Source organism: Aulonocara sp. 'chitande type north' Nkhata Bay, linkage group LG6 (genome assembly GCF_057382095.1).
Source record: "Aulonocara sp. 'chitande type north' Nkhata Bay isolate Kocher_YH1m ecotype deep benthic linkage group LG6, A_spYH_male_GT1.1, whole genome shotgun sequence".
Taxonomy (NCBI): Eukaryota; Metazoa; Chordata; class Actinopteri; order Cichliformes; family Cichlidae; genus Aulonocara; species Aulonocara sp. 'chitande type north' Nkhata Bay.
This window is the reverse complement of record NC_141349.1, coordinates 28765290-28785390: the sequence shown is the minus strand read 5'-3', so window position 1 is coordinate 28785390 and position 20101 is coordinate 28765290. Positions and strand designations below refer to the sequence as shown.

The 20101-nt window shown below is 39.9% G+C and overlaps 1 protein-coding gene across 3 annotated transcripts in view; it reads left to right on the top strand.

Moving 5' to 3' along the window:
* tnrc6c2 (trinucleotide repeat containing adaptor 6C2) overlaps positions 1-20101 on the top strand; it is a 54419-nt gene that overhangs the window by 6159 nt on the left and 28159 nt on the right. The window contains exons 2-5 of one of the 3 annotated variants that reach the window (XM_086296148.1): positions 1645-1765; positions 4765-4865; positions 5790-5811; positions 16813-17214. In XM_086296148.1, coding sequence (XP_086152274.1) covers positions 4803-4865; positions 5790-5811; positions 16813-17214 — 487 coding nt within the window. In that variant the 5' untranslated portion in view covers positions 1645-1765; positions 4765-4802. The remainder of the gene's footprint in view (positions 1-1644; positions 1766-4764; positions 4866-5789; positions 5812-16812; positions 17215-20101) is intronic. The other 2 variants (XM_086296147.1, XM_086296149.1) reach the window with 2 other exon arrangements.

Sequence of the window (20101 nt, the reverse complement as noted above, 5' to 3'; positions counted from 1 at the left end):
TGACATTTCTTCCTCCCCAGTATTCCCCCCGCCGAACCAAAACACTGCTCTCCAGGGGCCATCTCTTCTTTACAGGTTTTACCAACATACAATATGTATTCCACAATTCACTGAGCAAGCCTAGTCTAATAGCAATAAAGTGCACTGTATGTTTTCATAGACCATTTTGACCACCGGCTGTAAGCAAAGCCGACATGCACTGTATGCACAGGATGCTTACAAACCGAGCACTCACTGAGACTGAAGGATAGAAAACACAAGAAGATTGTTATTAGCACTTACCAACCGTGGAATTTACAGGCTTGTTTTCCCCAAGCTGTTCAGGTTGAGAAAACACAAATGCACTCCCACACACATTTGTGGAGATTAGTTGGGGTGTGTTGCAGTATTAGCAGGTATTGAGGAATTATTCCCCAGGTAAAGGCTGCCTAAAATGTTCCATGTAATAAGGCTCTGGAGAGTCTCATAGCTTCCATAATACGACAGGAATGGGTGGTTTTCTGAATGGCAGCGGTGGCAGATTTACCACAATCTGTGGTCATGAGTCTTGACTCTGTTATTCTCCCCCTGCCCCAAGAGAGGAAACTCCTCTTCCTACTCTTGTGTTTGTGGTGTTGTCTGTAGCCATTCCAAACATGATTCTCCATGTTTTGATTGCTCTTCTTTTTCTTTTGAAGTCCTGTGTCTCCCTTTCATTGTAACGCAGAGAATAACATTAGCACAGTTATCCTCCATTTTTCCCATTCTCTACCAGCCTTGCATTATCTTTTGCCCTCAACCTTATTTTTGCTGTCTGGTTCTTTTGACACTAGTGATCAAGGTGTACGAATATTTCAGCCCCCCCCCCTCAAACTCCACCCCTGTCCTCCAGTCTCTCCTTGGTCTGCCAGCCTCAATAGAGCTTCATTCAGTTTTGTTTCCAACTCCTCTCCAGTGAGGATTCTTTTGGTCTTTGCCCTTTTCCAGCAGTATTTTTTCTTTCTCTGTGTGCCCTGTCTAGTTCTCTGGCGGCTGTCGTTCTTAATTGGTATTGCTCTGCGTCTGCTTTCATCCTCTGCCTGCTCCCTCCCTTTCCTCCATCCCTCCTCCCTCTTTTCTGCATCCCTGGCGGAAGAAGACAGGCATCAGACTGTCTGGTCCCGTGTGTGTGTCTGTGCTTTTATGCATGGTTGGTGTGTGTGTAGTGAGTTTCTAACCTCTTTCCTGTATAATAGCATGTTTCTTGTCATGTCTCCTCCTCTGTAACTTATCCCCACATATAGAGATATTAAGCAGTTGTATTTAGCATAGTAAGAAAGGGGGATCCTGCTTGGATATGAAATCATGAGTTTCCAGTGGTCAGTTTGGTCAGTAGTCAGTTATAATAGTTATAATACACAATTGAGCTCTGCAGTTACAACATGGAGACACATTAATTTTTATTTTTTTGTTGGGTTAAATGCACCTTTGCATTGATTTTTGTCTTTTTATCTGCAAATCTCCATATGTCATTTAACCATATCTTTTTAAGGGGAAGAATATGAGCTGATTGCTGGTTATTGGCTGTGGTGTTGCAAGTCCCTTTAATTTAAGAGAACCTTAAGTGACACACGCTGGCTTTGTAGGTCATTAATGTCAAAATGGGAAATGTTTCCCTAATTGCAGAGTCTTACTGCCAGAGGGGGTAAACCTGATGCTGGGGAGTGTGGCAGAGAGCGATACAGCCCAGAATCACTGCTGAAGAAGTGCTGCTGTCAGCAGTACTGAGAAAGGGGGAGAGAGGCAGGTAATGCAATATGTAGGGTCAACAGAGGTCAGGATGGAAGCTAACTTTGACGATGACTACATAAGCTCAAAAGTCAACTGCCCGCTCTCTGATTTCACATTCACATGCTGTTAGGACATTACCCTAAATGATATTACAGAGTGTGACACATAGGAAATCAGGATAATAACTTTGTTGTTTTAATACTTGGACCTGTTTTTGTCCAACCCTCATAGTGACAGCAATACTTGTAAACAGACACTAGTGCAATCTTTTGTGTATAAAGACTATCAGGAGGAGCTGTAGTAGAAGAGACTCTGTCACTAGCAAATGAAAGGAAAACAAAAATAGTTTCTGTCACCTAAAACTCCTTTGTCCATTTCTTTCCTCCAGTCGCTCCAATTTGTTCCATCGGCAAAGCTTTTCATTCACTTTTTTCCTATTCCTATTCTAGATGTTTATAGCAGTGCAGCATTTTCTATTATTTTCTTGTTAGGTGGCCAGAAAGAGACTTAATACTATACTTAATAATGGTCTCAAATACGGAAGAGAATTAATAAAGAGTAAGATCACTTCACACTGTTGTCAAAATAGAATTTTTTTTGTTGCACATTTATTTGAAGTGGTTTCAGTGGTCATTTTTCACAGTATCGATGCAGCATTATCAACATCACGAAAAAGGAATAGAATATCATTAATCTATTGGTATTGTGTCAAATGTAGAAATCCCAGTATTGAAATTTCTAACTTTCCCACTCCTATCCACAGTGCACATATTCCATACCGTTATCTGTATGCACACTGGATCACACAATCACATCCACACATAATGGAACCCCTATTTATTCCCCGAGGGCAGCGTTCAGTGGGGCTGTTTGATATAACGATATATATCGGATGACAATATAAAAACATCTATCGTTTCATTTTATGCTATCGTTTGTTTCGTGGTGTGGCAAAATAAACTGTTTACGGTAATATTTTTTCATCGTTTTGATGGTCACTGTAGTGGCTATATTAATTTCTTAAAGTACTCTCTTTCTCTCATATGTAAATAACCACACTACTGACGGACAAGCGCCTGTTTTTATGCGTTGTCATTAGCAACAACGACGGTAACACCATCGCGTGTCTGCTTGTTTATGTTCCACATAAACCTTTCACAATAAAGCTCAAGATCCTGTTGAGACTTTTCAAAATAAACAGAATCACGTGAAAGAGCAGATTATTAACGGATTAGAAGTAAAAAAAGAGCCGCCAGGTGCTAAAAAATAAACCTTAGACTCAAACGTTAGAACAGGCTTTTACCCGCAGCACGCCGTGTAATAAATACAAAGAAAACGGCGGCCGTTACAACTTATGTCTAAAAATGTATAGTTTCACGCATTAGTTAAAACAGTCGACTCCAGGTAAAGGACGCGCAGCTGGAAACACTTCACGCAAGTCGAGCTGCCCGAGATTCACAGAATTTACAGAAAATGTTAAATTTTTGTGATTTATATCGTTATCGGGACGATAGAATTCTTATATCGGGATATGAGATTTTGGTCATATCGCACAGCCCTAGCGTTCAGTGAGCTGTTGAGATAGCACAATGAAAAATGGGATTGTGTTGAGTGTATGCGTGAATGTAAGGGAGAAAGGAAGAACAATGAAGCAGGAAAAGGAACAAGGAAGCTAAAATAATTTCCCCCAGGGATCAATAAAGTATTCTGATTCTGAAAAAAAAAAATACAGTTGGAGGAGCAGTAATGCAAGATCTGTATGTTTGCCCAAACCCCTTTATATGATTCCTCTTCCGTTGCTGCCATAGAGACATTACTGCACCATCAGACTGTCTCATTGAAGCCTCTCCTGTCTTTGTGATTGACAGCTCCCTCCCACTGCCAGTGGGCAACACAGTGGGAGACAGGCCTTCCATTAGTCTTCTGTTAGGAGAGTTATGATTCATTCATATATTCAGACTTTGATTCATATCCATGCTTGTGTAGGCACTTTTTATATTTAGTGTTTTGTTCAGTTGTGGTCGATAACACACATTTATCAACATTGGGATTTTAACTAATGATTTTTCATCATATTGATTATTATTGTGCTAATTGTTTCACTAAACCATATATAATGTCAGTCTTATGTATGTATGTGAAAAAATGCTTTATTCCCTTCACTGAATATGACACATGCATTGATGTCCATTGCACTTGGTGAAGCCTAAAAGCATGCACACAGTCACTGCCTGTGTTCTAGCTCATGCCTTTAATAGTTTCCAGGAGCTGTCACTAAAGCTGAGCCAAAGCAAATGGAGACTGAAATGAAGTACTTAGTTTCCCCTGAGCCCTTAGGCTAGCTATCTAGCTAGTTTGGAACCACACTCCCACTAAAAGGAGATCTTCGTTAGAAGAACTCGTGCTTTATTTTGTCTGTTGGCCTTCATGTTTTATTCCTTTTGCTCCTTTAAATCCTTTCCTCTTTTTTCCCCTTGACTCGTTTGTTGTTTTTAAGCCTTCTTGTTCACACTCACTTCATCTCCCCCTCTGTCCCTTTCCTTTTTGTACTCGAGTAGTCCTCCTCTTTCACCTTCTACATTTTAGTTTCTGATCATGAGGGAAAGTGTTTATCACAAGTTCCTGGATTGATTTTTTTGTATGCAGTGATGCTTGTAGATGGAAATGTTGTTGTTTTTGTTTTTTACGTTCTCTGAGTGCACTTTGGCCCTGACTTACAAATGGCTCATAAGGAAGGTACTACAAGTTAATGTGTGCTTTTGAACATGCTTGAAATCCCCTGAAATTAAAAAAAAAAGTAACAGTAATATTGCATTACCATTTAAGTTCATTTAAAGTTTAAAAATGAACAAAACAAACAATTTACAGTGTGGGGCCAAGATGTTTCTGAATAACTCTTGATGTCCAAAGTCTACAATGCAGATCATACCAGTTATAATGTGTAGAAGTATTCCTTAATTGTGCTCTTCTTTTTTTCTTTTTTACTCATCATTCTTTCCCCTTCTTGTTGAACAGCTGAGAGAAGCTAGCAACAGAAGAAAGAGAACCATTTGATGGAAGAAAAGAAAAAGAAAAAACAAGAAGAAAAGACCAAGAAGGAAATTGCTCAGAAAAAGGTGAATATAAAACCCCTATTAAGGCTTTGCAGACATGTGAGTGCTAATCAAGTGATGCTGACTTGTCCACCATTTTTGGACATGTGACAATCATTGTGATGGTCAAGTTAATAACCGGCAAGTCAGACAGGCCTTTGGACCAGTCAGTGACCCCCTGTCACTAGGGAAACATGTATTCCCCAACCTCTTGGTAAAAACCTCCTTGTGGTTGCTAGCATATTGCTGCAGTCTTGTTTTGAGTGGAAGTGGCAGCCTTGTAGCCTGACCAGCTACTCTCTGAGCTGTGCTGAAACCGTAAAAGTGTGATGCACAATGGAAATTTACAGTTTGCCCTCACAATAAAAGTTGCACACTTTGAAACATGTTGGCTGCAATGCCGAAGTACAGCTTTTACTGTGAAGATGAACCCTCTCCATTTCTGGTATATAAAGTACTTCCACTTCTAGCTGGCAAGTATTTGCAGACGAACATGAAAAACTCTAGGCAACCGTGGCCATCTGTGAGCAACCAAAGTACCACCTTAGTTATGACTGATTTCACCAAGCAACAGCCCAAACATCCAGCGACCTAACAAACAGTGATTGTATCATGTCCGATATGTCTCGCACAGTGTGCGCATGACGTCACGTGAGAAACCTCAGTGCTATCCATTACACACACTTTTCTGTTATTAAAATAGATAGGATACTAGCCTTCACTTAAGTTGCCCCTGTGCATGGAGTGGTTTTATTGTAAGTGCTTAATGGTTGATTTGTTGAAATGTAGGCAGCAAATTTCCATTAAAGGACCAAATGACTACTTCTGTTCACTGATGTCTTGAAACGATAGGCTCACTTTATTCGGTAGCACTAGTCGTTTGATTTATTTGTGAACATCATACTTAAACTATTAATTTCCTAAATCAGTTTCTCTTCTCCTCTGCAGGCTGCTGATCAGAAACCCAAAGGTGAGTGTCATGAGCAGACAAACTACACCCTCTCATATACTTCATTTTCTAACACTACATTCCAGCCACTGATGTACATTAATCAGCTCTGATTAATACATAAAGGCACACACATTATTTATGCATTATACACACGTAGCATTTAGCATTCTTGTACACAGATGGACACACACATTTTGCACATGCATGCACAATTGTGCTGTTTGACTCGGCACACACACATGCAGACGCTCATTAGAGCAAATACAGGGGCGTTTTAATGCAGAGTGACGCTCAGTATGCCAGGAGCACCAGGCAGTGAGGCGTGAGGGGACCCAGACAGCTCACTGAGTGTGCTGTAGGTAAAGCGATGGGGGGATGGGCTATAGAAAGAAGGGAGAGGATGAGTGGGATAAAAGAAGCAAATGGTGTTCAGCTGAAATGCAAAACTAAAGGAACAGTGTCCTCATATCCCCTCTGCAATTTCTTAAGATGTTAAAATAGTTTCTCAGCGTTCTTGTTCCTGTAACAAGTTTGTAATTTGGATTGTTTAAGTAAGACATGTATAACGATCTGTACAGCCAATAGATTTGCATGCTTTTGTTTTATAAATAGATTTCTAAATAGAGTTCTACTTTAATGCAGTAGCTTACATCCACATGCATACCGGTATAAAATGAAATATGGAAGCGTTGTGTCCCAGCTGTCTGCATTAAAAGGAATGAACAATTGTTAGTTAAGAACATCTAAAATGCTCCATTGCCTCCATAATTTGCGATCTGCTTTCAAACCTGAATTTTCATACATCATGGACGAGGATAATTATCAAGCACACCCTCCCGCTTTGTTGTCACTTAGCAACACAGTGAGGTTATTCCTGTGTTGACACTTAAAAAAATGCTGTTAATGCTAAATACCTAAACTAAAGGTTTCTGTTAATGCATGGTAGTGTTGGATTGAAGATGGCAGAAGATTTCATCCTGTCTGGGTTTTTTTCTTAGTGTGTCTCTTAGCACCTGCACTTTGCCAGTTTGAGCAGCAGTTTGGCCATCTGGGTGAAACTGTGAGGCTTTAACAAAGGTCACCACAGCTTGCCTTGGACTCTGACCTGCCTATTTAATTACCCTCCCTGTGTTTCACTGCACTGTCTGTGAGTTTGACCTATTAACCAAGTTTCAAAGCTGCCTACAAAGCTGAATGCATCCAATTTCAATAAGCATTTAATGCCACTGTTCTTCTGCTTCAGTGAGAGATTAAAATATCAGACTCCTCTAGGGCTACAATTCAATTCAACATTTGTATGACTTCTGCTTGCATAGTACTCAGATGGGGGCTTGTCACAAATATTAACAAAGAACATCAGGAGTGAAGAGGCACATTTTATAGTGGGTTTTCTTTTTTGTACACAGGACATATTCACTGAGATCTTTTCCAGAAACAGTTTGTACTAATATACGTTACTTTCACACATGTATGCTGGCATTTACAACAGAAAATGTATGTTTTGGTCACTGATGACGCATTAAAGGCAAGCAGGACTGCTGCACGTTTATTTGTTTTCTCAAACTTTACCAATGATCCGCATAATGCATTAGACAAGGAGCATGGAAAAGATTATGTTGTTAGGCTGTAGCCATCCACCTAACCACAGGATGTGGCCAACAATACGTGTCACATGCTGTTTTGTGTTGTGAAAGCCTGCATTGTTTCTTTGTGCATCTTCCTATTTGTCTTCAGAGATCTTGTATTTAAATATGAGGCAATACCTTTTGACCAGTAATGTGTTTTGGCCCTGCAAATCTGCAGCTGTTGCTATTTTTTTTTTTTTTTTTTTTTTTTTTTAAAAACCAAACCCTCCAATTTAGTGCACTGAAAGTAATTAGATGCATTATATACATGAGCAGAAATGTGCTATAGCCACCGGTGGTGCTCTGAAAAGCATGTTTTACAGCCATCTTCACTGTGCTGCTCAGTTCAGGAGCCCTTTTTACTAACTTGCTTTAAAATGTAGGCACTATATATAAAGCACATCCTGCTACACTGATGTTTCCATTGTTAGATTTGAAAGCCAGTGTGCCAAATAAATGTCTAAATAATGAAAAGCATAGCACAGTCTTCATATTTTCTTGCTGCGCTGTATGAACTGTGTATGTTGGATGTGTGATGCAGCAATTGAAATGCCAAGAAGGGAAGGGGGGAAAACTCTTTTTAGGAGAGAAACCCATGGATTAGGGCACAGTTACGAAGGGAAAAAAGGGAGCGAGAGAGAAGAAATAGGAAGTGTAACGAGCTGTTTTGGTTCCACATAAAAGCAAAAATGAAGAAAGGAAAAGAGGAAGGGAAGTAATGAAGCAGCGAGCAGCAGACAAGTGCCAAAAATGACCGTCAAGAGTCAATGACGACACTAATATAGCAGAGGACTAATGACATGGAGATTTATTTTATGGTGTGTTTAATGAGAGATAGAGAGGGAAAAGGACATGGGATGAGAAACTGATTGCGTTTATGTAGTGGGTAGTCATGCAAACAGACAGATAAAGAAAGTAGGTGAAAGAAGACTAATCGAGAAATCAGGACTTCTGTGAGTTTGCTTATAACCTCCCATCTGCAATAGCTTTTAAAAGGAACGTGGCATCGACTAGAATGAGATGGGTTTTCATGCATGACACTAAATAATAGAGGTGTAAGTGTGTGTGTGTGTCTGCTCACGTGTGTGCACGCAAGACCGGGGAAATCGGTATGCGGTAGTGATTTGTGTCTTTCCATCCATATCAGTGCATTCTGTCTTCCTTATACACTTTCAGAAATTCATAGTCACATACACACTACCACTCCCCACCCTCTCTGCCTTTTGCTGCTTTCCTCTCTGCAGGCCTCCCTGGTCCCAGGCATTTCAATTTGTTTGCGGTAATCGATCTCGGCCTGGCGCGTTCATATGTATGAAAATGAGATAAAGCTTCGGCGCACTGGAATTAACTTCTCTGCCCCCTATTAGGCATGGAGCTTCACAGAATGCAAGGTTCCAGGAGGCAGTGTCCCATTGCCCCAACCCACCCCCACTCCCTCTTACACACACACACACGCACAGACAGGCTGGACCTCTGCCTATACAGAGCCTTTCCATCCTCCCCCCTCTTGGTCCCCCAGTACCTCGGAGACGCTGATTATTCACCCCCAGCACAAACGCACCTTCATCACAATCTTTGCTCCTGCTGCAATCACAATCAGTCGATTTGATTGCTACACATATCTACTAACCTTGACAAAAGCATGTGCACATACACAGAGACACAGGGTACGTAGTGAGTTTGATACCCACAGCCATCAAAACGTGCTCATTGCAGCGACTTGGAGCCTTTCAATATGTTTTCAGTGAAGGAAGCTTACATTGTTTAACTGCAAAACTGCCAAGATAATAATGTCCTTGCCAAGATTGCTCTTAGCATGCACAAACACATGTGCGGACATACAAATATGATTGAATTTGTAAGAAAACATGGCCCAAACAGGAAGTTAGACAAACGGAACTCAAAAATACAAAACAAAAAAAATTTAGAAAACTACATTTAGAAACAAAAAGCCACAAGGAACACCACGCTGTGTCTCTTACATTCCTACTCTCCGATAATCAGAAAATCTGCAGTCTCTGTTTCTCCTGCTTGTGTGCTTTTCCCTGATGAAAGGTTGGAAATTTAATGTGCTGTCTGTCAGTACCTCGTTCCTCACTCTCCTCTTTGACCATGCTGTTACTTCCGCCTGTTTCATTACCCTCTACGTGTCCCAGCGACCGCATCTGAGGAGAAACATATTTACACGGTGTCACCATGGTGGTAACAGCATTATGTTTTCAAAGTGGCAACAGACACACATAAACACAAGTGTGTCCTTTTAATACCGCATTGGATTCATTTGCAATTTCACATGCTATTAATTGCGTCAACACAGCTCAAATGGAATTTCATGAATTGCAATCTAATTAGAGGCTAATTTACTTTAACATTTGGGCTGCTTTTTTTCCGCTGTTAAACACATTTCTAAACACTGAATGAATTAATAGTGAATAGCTTGTGAATTACGTCCTGTGGATTTATGACTGCCAAGCATAATTGTTTTTCCTTTACCCCCTGTGTGCTCACCCCACATGAATGTCAAGTGTTAGGGGAAAGTGAGGGATGTAGGAATGGACCAAGGGAAGCGATAAAGGAAAACAAGGGGGACGCTCAGACTTAAACAATGCTCTCCTCCCTCCGTATTCATGTTGTATGATCACTCACAAGCTGCTGACAAGAGAGCCTCACATACCTCCCCCATCACCTTGTTCTCCCCCACCGGAGAGCTGCTTTATGTCAAATACCAGGCAGATTAATAGGATGTATCGAGAAGGATATGAATGACACTTAAGCCTGTTTTTGAAGCGCGAGGTCTATGCCAATTTGTTTGTTTAATGTTGTAAAACTGTCTGGTCTCCCCCTCATATGGCAGCTTGCTCCCCCAAAAAGGTGATCTTGTCCATATGGCAATTTATACTTGTAGCTGACTTACAGTTCAAGTTCAATGATGTCCATAATCACCGTGACCCATAGGTTTGGGAAGCCCAGTTTTAAGTCGGACTTAAAACTGACCTTCAGCAGCCAATACTTCATCCAAAGACTTTATGGGTGCCTCCCATGTATGCAGAATTAATAATTAAGGGTTCTGTACTTGATTGTTTAGATAGTTGGGCATAGACGTCTATGGGGATTGACTTGTTTTTCACCCATGTAAGTGGTCTTTTGTATAAAATGTAAGGCAATAATGTCTGGGACCTGTAGTCATAAAATACCTATGTATGAAAACATTCTTTTGTAGACCCCCAATGAGTTCTGCTCAGATTGTTAAACTGATACTCAAATTGAGCTCCCTTGACTCTAATAACACTAACATTATAACTGGGGCAGACTTTGTTCCTCATTTATGTATCAGCCTTTAAAAGTTTACAAACCTTGAATCACACTATGGAGCTATCAGAGCCAGAGGGATTCACAGCCGATCGTTGCACTCAGGCACTGACCTCGGAGAGAGGTGTAGTGCGATCTCGTTAAGGCTTTTTACCTCGTTTGAAGTTGGCTGGTATTAGGGTTAAAAAGCAAAAAGGGGTTCTTGAGGCCACTCTGTCATAATACTAACAAGCAGGTGAGACACGGCTGAGATGAACCTGGCACAGCCAGAATATGGCGGCACTAATTATGGAGAGAGTGTAGAAGAGGCGTGGTGGGAGAAGGGGTCACAACAGGCACATGGAGGTGCATTAGGCAACTGTCAGTCTCTATAGTAGTGGTCCTTTTATAGGATGGGTGAGGGGTGAGAATTTTCTCTCTCTCTGTGTGGTTTTTTTTTTTTTTTTCTTTTCTTATACAGACAGATGGGGCTCTCTATAGACACACCCACTTGACCATTTGAGTGCAAAATCGGACGCACGCACATGCATTTGCCTGTAAGTGAAGAGTCATCTCATCGAAACAGCCAAACCTAATTTCTTTGTAGAACCAACGTCTCTTTGCAGAACATTGCCATCTGCTTTATACTCACAATGCTTGTTGATTATATTTAGACATTTATTACACTTGCTATAGAAAGTAACAAATTACAGCAACTGGCGTCTCCAGGTAAACAAGAATATTGTGCCAATTGTGAGAATTGTAGATGAAATGCACAGAGCAGTGTAATGAAAGGAGTCCTGATCAGATTTCTGGGGAGGGACTTGACTCTGATGTGGTGATTGTGGTGTTAGTGCCTCTGCTTACATATTGCCTGCAAATTTAGTCTGTGTTCCACTACTTTTGCTAGGGTATAGACATGCATTCTTTCTTTGCCTTGTTTACATATGCAAAGAGGAAGCACTGCAGCACACACAGTCGAACACAGTTTGTAAAAAGTTATTGTGTGTAATGCACTTTGTAACCTTCCAGGGGTTTTCTTTACCTTTTCTGCTTCTTGGATGTTGTTACATTGAGAAATTTGGCACCGTGTAGGGCATAGAAGCCTGTGCGTTGCGTCTGTCCCTCCCCCCTCTATAAACATGGCTGCATAATAAAGTGGCTCAGCAGACAATAGAAGAGATCTGTGAACCTGCACTGCCTGGCACTAAGCTCAAGGAGCAAATCAGTTCTTTATAATAGCAGATACCCTCTTTTTGTGCTTCATTCGTGGATTTTCAGTTCTATATGTGATTTTGTTATAAACTTCAGTTTGCGGCTGAAGTTTTTTGTTTTTTTTTAATGTTTTTTTTGCAGACTATTCTTAAGCCACTGATCCTTTTGATTGTGTAATTAACCATTTAGTGAAAAGAGTTGCTTTAATTAAAACTTTGGTGCGAGGTTGCAGAGAGTCCTTGAGCTGGAGGGTTTAATGGAATTTGCAGGGCACTTGATACAGATGCTTACTTAATTGGCTCTCATTTTCAGGTTCAGTTAGAGGCACTAAGGGCCAGACCACCACATCATAAAAGCCTAAATTTGGTTTTCACAGCACTAGTTGAAGTTTCAAATAGTTTTGTATTTACAATTGCTAGTAAAACAGTTATTTCCAATAGTCCATTTGTCTTTCCTTGCAGTTTTAAAAATTAGTTTCTTATCGAGATATTGTCGAAAAGTTGTAGTTTGATTTTAAATGCCCAGTAAATATGTCTTCAGATTCTTTTAAATCCTGCTTGTGAGTGAATATTTATAAAATGTTTTCTTTTGCTTTTTTGTTTTTTTAATCTGAGTTAGAATCTCTAAGAAAAGATACTGGACCTTTTAGAAGAGCTTAATAAACAGTGAATTATAAATTATGAATTTATTCAGTAAATTTCATTGCCATTCCCAGTGAACCAGCATATGCTTCACTTTCCTCTTTTAATCTTTTATACTTATACACTTATCCAAGGGACCCCCTCCACCTTCCACACACACACACCTCTTATTTTATTTTTTTCTCCTTGGCTCTCTTTTTCTGTAAACCCCCCCCCCCCCACCTCTTCAAAAGCACTTAACCATCCATCATGGATTAGGAATCTCTCTGAGCAAAATAAAAGACGTGTCTCATTAAATGTATTTATGTTTGTGCAGGGTAGAGGGGAACAGTGTCTGTACTATTTTTCTCACCTCTTACGCACTCAGACAGCCATTTTTGACGTCTCATTTTTGTCTGTCTACACACACACACACACACACGCGCACATTACTTCCCTCTCAGGAGAGCATTAATTCTCATTCTCAATTCTGATGTACTTATTAAATACAGATTACACTGAGGGTGGTTACACATTATCCAGTTTGGAAGTGTTATAGAAGAGATGTTTTTTAAGCTTCCTTGCAAGGAAGTTTTGACAGCATGATTTAAAAAAAAAAAAAAAAAAAAAAAAAAAAGAGTTTAATAGTTATTGTATATGTGTGAAAGACATTTATTGTCTTAAAGTACCCTTGTTACTACCACAACAAACAGATTGTATTGTAGTGTGTGTGTGTGTGTGTGTGTGTGTGTGTGTGTGTGTGTAGCTAATCAGACAAAAAAAAAAGATTTTCCTTTTTGTAACAGAAATGTGGAGAACTGGAAGCAAAAGATGTATAGTAGAAACTTTGGGCTGGAGTTTGAAGAAAGACCAAAGAGAGAAGAAAGAAGGTATAAAGGCAGGTTGAATGAAAGGTTGAGATTCGGAGTGGAAGGATAAGGAAGTGGAAACAAGAACATGGCAAGGAAAAAAGACAGAAACAAGGCATGGGTGAAAAGAGACAGAAAGGCTAGAGATGAGGGATCAAGATGGATAAAGGCCCTGAGGGAGAATAACATAGTGAGCAGTGAAAGACAAGGAGGCATGGAAAAAAGGAATGGCAAGAGAGTGAGTGAGCACTGGGGCTACGAAGTAACTTGCTGGTGGGAAGATGAGGGGAGAAACGGGTGGAAACAGTGGGTAGAACAGAAACGGAAGGGGGCAGGGCGGCGTGTATTCACCATACCGGTGTACGATTGGCTGAGACAATGTCAGGCGGGCAGCGCTGAATTAAATCAGATGTGCGTCACCAGCTGCAGTTCCAAGCCAACAGCCAACCACATACTGCTGGAAGGGGGAAGGTTCTTCTTATCCCTGTCTCTCTCACAGGCTCCCTCTTTCTCTCTTTCTAAAAACTCAATTGAATTGGATGAAAACAACTATGAAAGTGTCTTTTTGCCTGTATGTGTCAAATACTATGCAAAATATAAAATTCTTACCTTAAATGTGCGTTTGTATGCCTGTGGAATAACACTCTTTGTGTATGGGAAGTGGATGTTTTTTTAATTTATTTTTTTAAAGATCATTATGTTTTGATTTCAAATAAAAATAATACAAATACTTAAAATACTCTCTACAGGAAAAAAACATATATTAGTGAGTGGTTGTAATTTGTATTTCTTTCTGATACAGATCAATGCAAATTCCCCTTCTGTTAGTGTGTTTCAGCAGGTAGGCACCCTGAGAGGGCCTCTGTTTTCAGCTGTGCTTTTGGACAAGCTTTTGGCAGCCACAGCGAATACCTCTGCACTCTGATTTATTTTAACCTCCTATGCGGTAATGTTGGCTGGTGTGTGCATGTCACTGTGTGGTTAATTACTACCACTGCAGTATAGGCCTGCTGTAGGAGTAGTTTAGACTCTCATACCAGAGAGACTGAACCCCTAAATATAGCTGCAAGCAACTATGGTCAGAGTGCAATAACCTTCCAGCGTTTGGTGATCTCAGTGGGCAGTTTGACCCCATCTTATCTGAGTGACCTTATAGTACCATCTCACCCCACTGGAGCTCTTCCCTCTCAGACTCTCAGAGTAAAATTTGAAATTGAATCTAATTTAATTTTAAATTGAAGTTGAACATATTCAACCAATTCACACGTGTAGTATTTTGGCAAACAGGACCTTGAATCTTTTTATCACTATAGAAAATGTTTATTAATTACCAATGCAAAAACATGATTGTCAACACACCCAATAAGGTGAGCGTATTGCATTATATTTTATTATAGGTTTATTTGTGTATTTAAATTTATAATGTTTAAATATTGAAAATGTAGGTCTTAAGTGGTTCTCTGCAAATATATTATTTGCTAAGTGACATGTAACTGAGTAATAAAAGCAGTCGCCTCTGTGGATGACCTCCATTTTCACCTTGTTAGACTGCACCTGCAAACTGGTAAGCCTTATTCTGCTCTGCCACCAAAGTGAGCTTTGGTTGGAGCACTGGCCTTCTAGTTCACAGCAAATCTCAGTAGCAGAACAACTACTAGAGTCTGTCCAACCAAGGGACGAGACCCTCTTTGGGCAAAGAGCTGAGTGATATTGGGGAATTCCCCAGCAGTGCCCTGACTAGAGAGAATGCAAAGGTAGGGAAGGACACAGCACATTTTTTAGTTTTAAAGGGACATGCCAGGGTGTTGTCCGTTAGTAAATCAATCACATGGGTTTGTTCTTTGACGAATATAAAAATATAACATTAGTTGCCAAGTATAGATCTCAGATAATGAGTTGCGGCCACAGCTCTGGCCTAATGTAACTAAAATGAGCAATTTTCTTTTTGTTTTATTTCCTCCTGTTAAATTCTAAATTTTGGAGGTACACCGGATAGTTAAAAGAAAATGTTTGGATGCAAATATTATTGTAAAGTTTTTCTTAGCTTGGTCGCAATATAAGAAGATGAGATCACTCAATTATTTTTAAGTAGATAGGCATTTGCAGCCAGTAATGATAAGAATAAGAAATTCATAACTAATTTAATTAACTAAGTAATAAAGAAAGAGAATGTAAGTAAATACAGATAATAGGATATTTGCAGCTTGGACTAATTAATTTCTATTCCATTTATTTTTCATTCGAACAAACTGGCCATCCTACCTCTACAAATACAAGAACTGTCTTTCTGTCCCTCTCCCACTCCCTTGAGTCAAGGCAGTCTCAGCTGTTGTGTAGAATGGTTGTGTCTATCCAGGGACTATAGAAAATAACATCATCAACTATTCATCATGTATTTTCCCTTGGACCAAAAAACTGTAATTCACAGCAGCTATTGAGTTACAAGCTATTGATGTCAGTATGAAAGCAAATATTTCTGTGCAGCAGGAAATTGTGAGGTAGAGTACTTATACATGTACAGCCACAGACTCACACCAACAAGCTGCTCAGTTCCCATGACGATAAAGAAGTGCGTAATCTTACAGCACCCTGTAGAGAAAACTTTAGCAAAGCCAATCTGTTTGGTTGCTGACTATCCAAGTCCTACTAATAATAACACCTTTCAGGCTAACACTCGATTAGATGGCTGGCTGGTCAGTGTAACCACAGGGAAAGGTTCAGACTGAGGCCAAACCAGCAGGGAAGGGAAACGTGTGTAAGTGTGCGTGTCTGTGCTGGGAAAGGAAGAGATAGAGAGGCGAGTTTAATTAGGAGAAAAGGAGGTATCTCATCGTGTTTGTGTGTTGGTGTTCTTTCAGCAGAAAAAATCTGACCTTTTCATAGATTGCATCTGGGTCAGTAACATATGCTCAACAACAGGCTACATGAGGCAGTTAACTTCAGGTGATAGTTCACAGGAGAAGTGCAGAGAAAAGGTTAGATTGCTCACTACCTGGATAGTACCATAAATAAAATGAAATACACTGAATTTACAGAAACTGCATGAACATCTATTTTTAGTAAACTGTCTTTAAAGCTTTTTTCATCAGACTTCAAGTGTCATTAATTGTAGTTAAGACCATTAAATATGCTAGGATATAATTTGATAAGATGACAAGTTTAATGTGCTGGCATGCTGTGGGCTATACATATGGCTCTGTTAAAAAGGTTGACAGCTCTCTTATAAAAAAAGAATAGCTCTATATTTTCAGCCTTTTTCAGTGTTGGTACTGCCCAGACAAATAAATATCTTCTGCTCTGTGTAGTATTAATAGTGACTTAACCCCGACATTAATACCTTGCTACCTGCATCTGTCTTTCTGTGTGTGAATGCTTGTGTGCCCATGTATTGTATCTGTCCAGTGCCAGAGCCTGCTCCCACTAAGCCCAGTCCCGGCCCATCCCACCACCCCGCCAGCCCCACGCTGCCCCTCTCCTCCTCCTCCTCTTCTTCTGGCAATGGCAAGCGCGCCTCCTGCAGTAGCCAGCTCCTGACTCAGACTCCCCCTCAGCAACAGTGCCAGTTGTCCTCTGCCAGTGCTCGCTACCCACCCAGAGAGGTGCCCCCGCGCTTCCGTCAGCAGGAGCACAAGCAGCTACTGAAGAGAGGCCAGCCACTGCCAGCAGGAGCCCTCAGCACTCTCACTCTCTCCTCCTCTTGCTCCTCTTCCTCCTCTTCACCCTCAGCATCTTACTCTTCTTCTACGAGTACCAGCAGCACTACCACAAACTCTACCACGTCCACTGCGAGCAAACACCACCAAGGTTTGTGTCAGTCCAGTAAAAAACATTGCGGCCAAATGGCTTTCTCATATAAATATATATATTTTTTAGTGGTTGCTTTAGGGTGATGTTGTGACTTTTGTCCTTGTTAGATGTGCATTTTAGTGAGTTTAAATAATACAATACATATACATGATATACAAAAACCCTCCTAAAGCATTCAGGAACCATTATCCATCTTGGGATGGATTATGAGAGAGAGAGATGTTTGCATTTGTAGATGTAACTTCATTTCAAACTTTGCATCCTTTTTTCTTCTTAGAGACGCATAAGAAAAGCAGTACTGGCAATACAGTAAAAACAGTGATTATAATTGCACTTTCTCTGTCAGCAAATGTAATGACAAGACTCGCCACCTAAAATTTTGTGGGTAGACTGACCATATTAAAACGGGCCTCAGACTTTTTTAGTTGATTGCTGCTTTTTTCCCCATTTCCCTTTGTGGCTATTCTGAAGTAATGAGGTTCTGGTACTTGGATGCATGTTTTCAAAGCATGTCTGTGTTTTCTACGTGTATTAGTGTGAATAATGATACTTATAACGGTGACAATTATGTCTTTTTTTTCTTTTTCTTTTTTTTATAATCAAAGGCCATCTGGGATATTTTAGTGTTTGAAGAACTTGGTTAAGTGGTTTTAGCCTTGTGCACTGTTTTTAAAATCACCAGCGGTAGGCTTTTAACGAACTCTTTGTTGGCCCTGAAGTTCACTAATGTTGAACCTGCCTTGAGGGGCTCATTATACAGTGGTTTGTGTGTATTTGTAAGCAAGTCATGTGTTCTTAAATCATGGCCATTTATATCAATATTACAACTATATTTCTCTGGTTTTGGACATGAGCATTTTTCATACAGTCACTTTTTATTTTTCTTCTATTTATTAAAGGAATCTTAACCATCTGTTTAATGTACACAGATGCAAAAGTGAGGGTACTTCTCATCCTCCAACGTAACAAGCCGTAGCTTTGAAGACACAGATGTGAGGCTACCTCTGTAGAACACCACACATTGTTTGCGCAGGATCTAGCACGAGCATCTGCTTGCATCTTTGTTGCATCTCCTGTCTCTTTTTTTTCCACTCTAGCTTTTGATCATGCTGCTCTGTGCTGCTTTTCATTATTGTCTCTAAATTTGCTGTGCGAACACGGATTACTCAGTAAACAAATCTGCAGCTGCTGCGGTGTATGGTTAGCTAGCCAGGAGGCTACAGTCCTCAGCATTACAGTCAGCTGGTCTTTCTATGCTCTGCTGCTGCTGCTGCTGTTGTTGTTGTAGTCAAGTCTGTGCCACCAGTCACAGCATCAAACAAAGGCTTTAAGCCTATGCAGCCACCCAGTGACACTCTCTTTGCCAGAAATTGTGCTTTTCAGTCTATTTAGTCAATTTACTATGTTTGGATGTTATTTTTCACTATGTAGCCATTTGATGTTGTTTCACAAATAGTGTTATTAGTTTTTTTTAACTTATTTTTTAATGTATTGTTTTTAAAAATATAATAATAGAGCTAATTAATTAAAAAAAAAAGAAAATAAGAAGATCAAAAAATAATTCTAATATTATGACATCATATAAAAACACAGAATCTATATAAAATGGATTCATTTTAATATTGTCTAAAGAATTTTCACAGGAAGTAAATTCAAGGCAACTGCATCACTGTATTTTTTAAATTCAGTAAATATATTAAATTGGTGCAAAAATTCAACAGATTCAATCTGTCGGCACAAATTTCTTTTTTATTACATTGGTAATAATGTTTTTTTCTCTATGCACAGCTATTTACTGCAGTGTTTCTTTGGCTGTGGGCCAAGAAAAAATTTAGCTGCAGGCGTAACTCTCTTAAGAGAAACATTAAGTCAGAACCTTCAGATTTGAAAGCATATGTTTCTTCTTTGAGCTCTGGACACGTTAGGATGCCCTGGCTGAGTGTGTTACGTTGTAATGCTGTATTATTGTCCTAGTCCAGCACTTGTTGTCCTAATTGGCCTTTACCTACCTCTGGTTTCCCCTGGAGTCTCTCTGTACAACAGCCTGTGACAGAAGTAGCCATTGGCTGGGTTTTCACCTCCTTTTCCACTCATGTCCTTGTCCTGAGGGCATCCAGTCCACAACATGTTCTTTCCTGTCTGCACAGCCAATAGCCTGAAGCCAGTAACCAGTTGTTGCAGTGCGTCTGCGATACATAACTTAGGGATTGGACACTGAAGTTAAGTCTACAATGCAGAGCAATTATTTAAGTCTGTGGCTTCTTTCATTTCAAACATGACTTTTGCTGCAGAAAATCTGAAAAACTTCTCACCTAAAAATGTAAACCCAGCAAATGTATGTTTGCTGGATTTACAAGTTAATACTGGACTGTGATAGATTTAATGAAGTTTTTCCTGATCATAAATACATCTTTTTTTTTTTTTTAAAGTCAAAATGCTTATATCTCAAAGACAATGTCTGCAAATATAGAGGTAAAGTTTCATTTCATTTTGCAAGTTACAGATGAACTTTGTTCCGAGGACAGTGTTTCTATTTTGTTTTCGAGGACAGTGTTTCTGACCTCTGGTGAGGTTACTGAGGCCCTAAGGGTGGCAGTGATGTGATGGTTCACTTTTGTAGTTGCACACATGCAAACACTAACACATGTATATAGATATAATGAATGTGCAGCAGAGAGAGTACTCTAGTCTGACCTAGTTGTGTCCCCTCAGATATGCGTCTCCCTTGCAATCTGCCTCACACTTTAAAGAGGAGTGTACTCACACTGTAGTTTTAGTTAGTAGAAGTACACTGTAAAGATGTTAAATTTATTTCTTTGACACATTTTTGATCACTCCACATTTGGCTTGGAAAGTCAAATTTTAATTATTGTAGAATCTATAT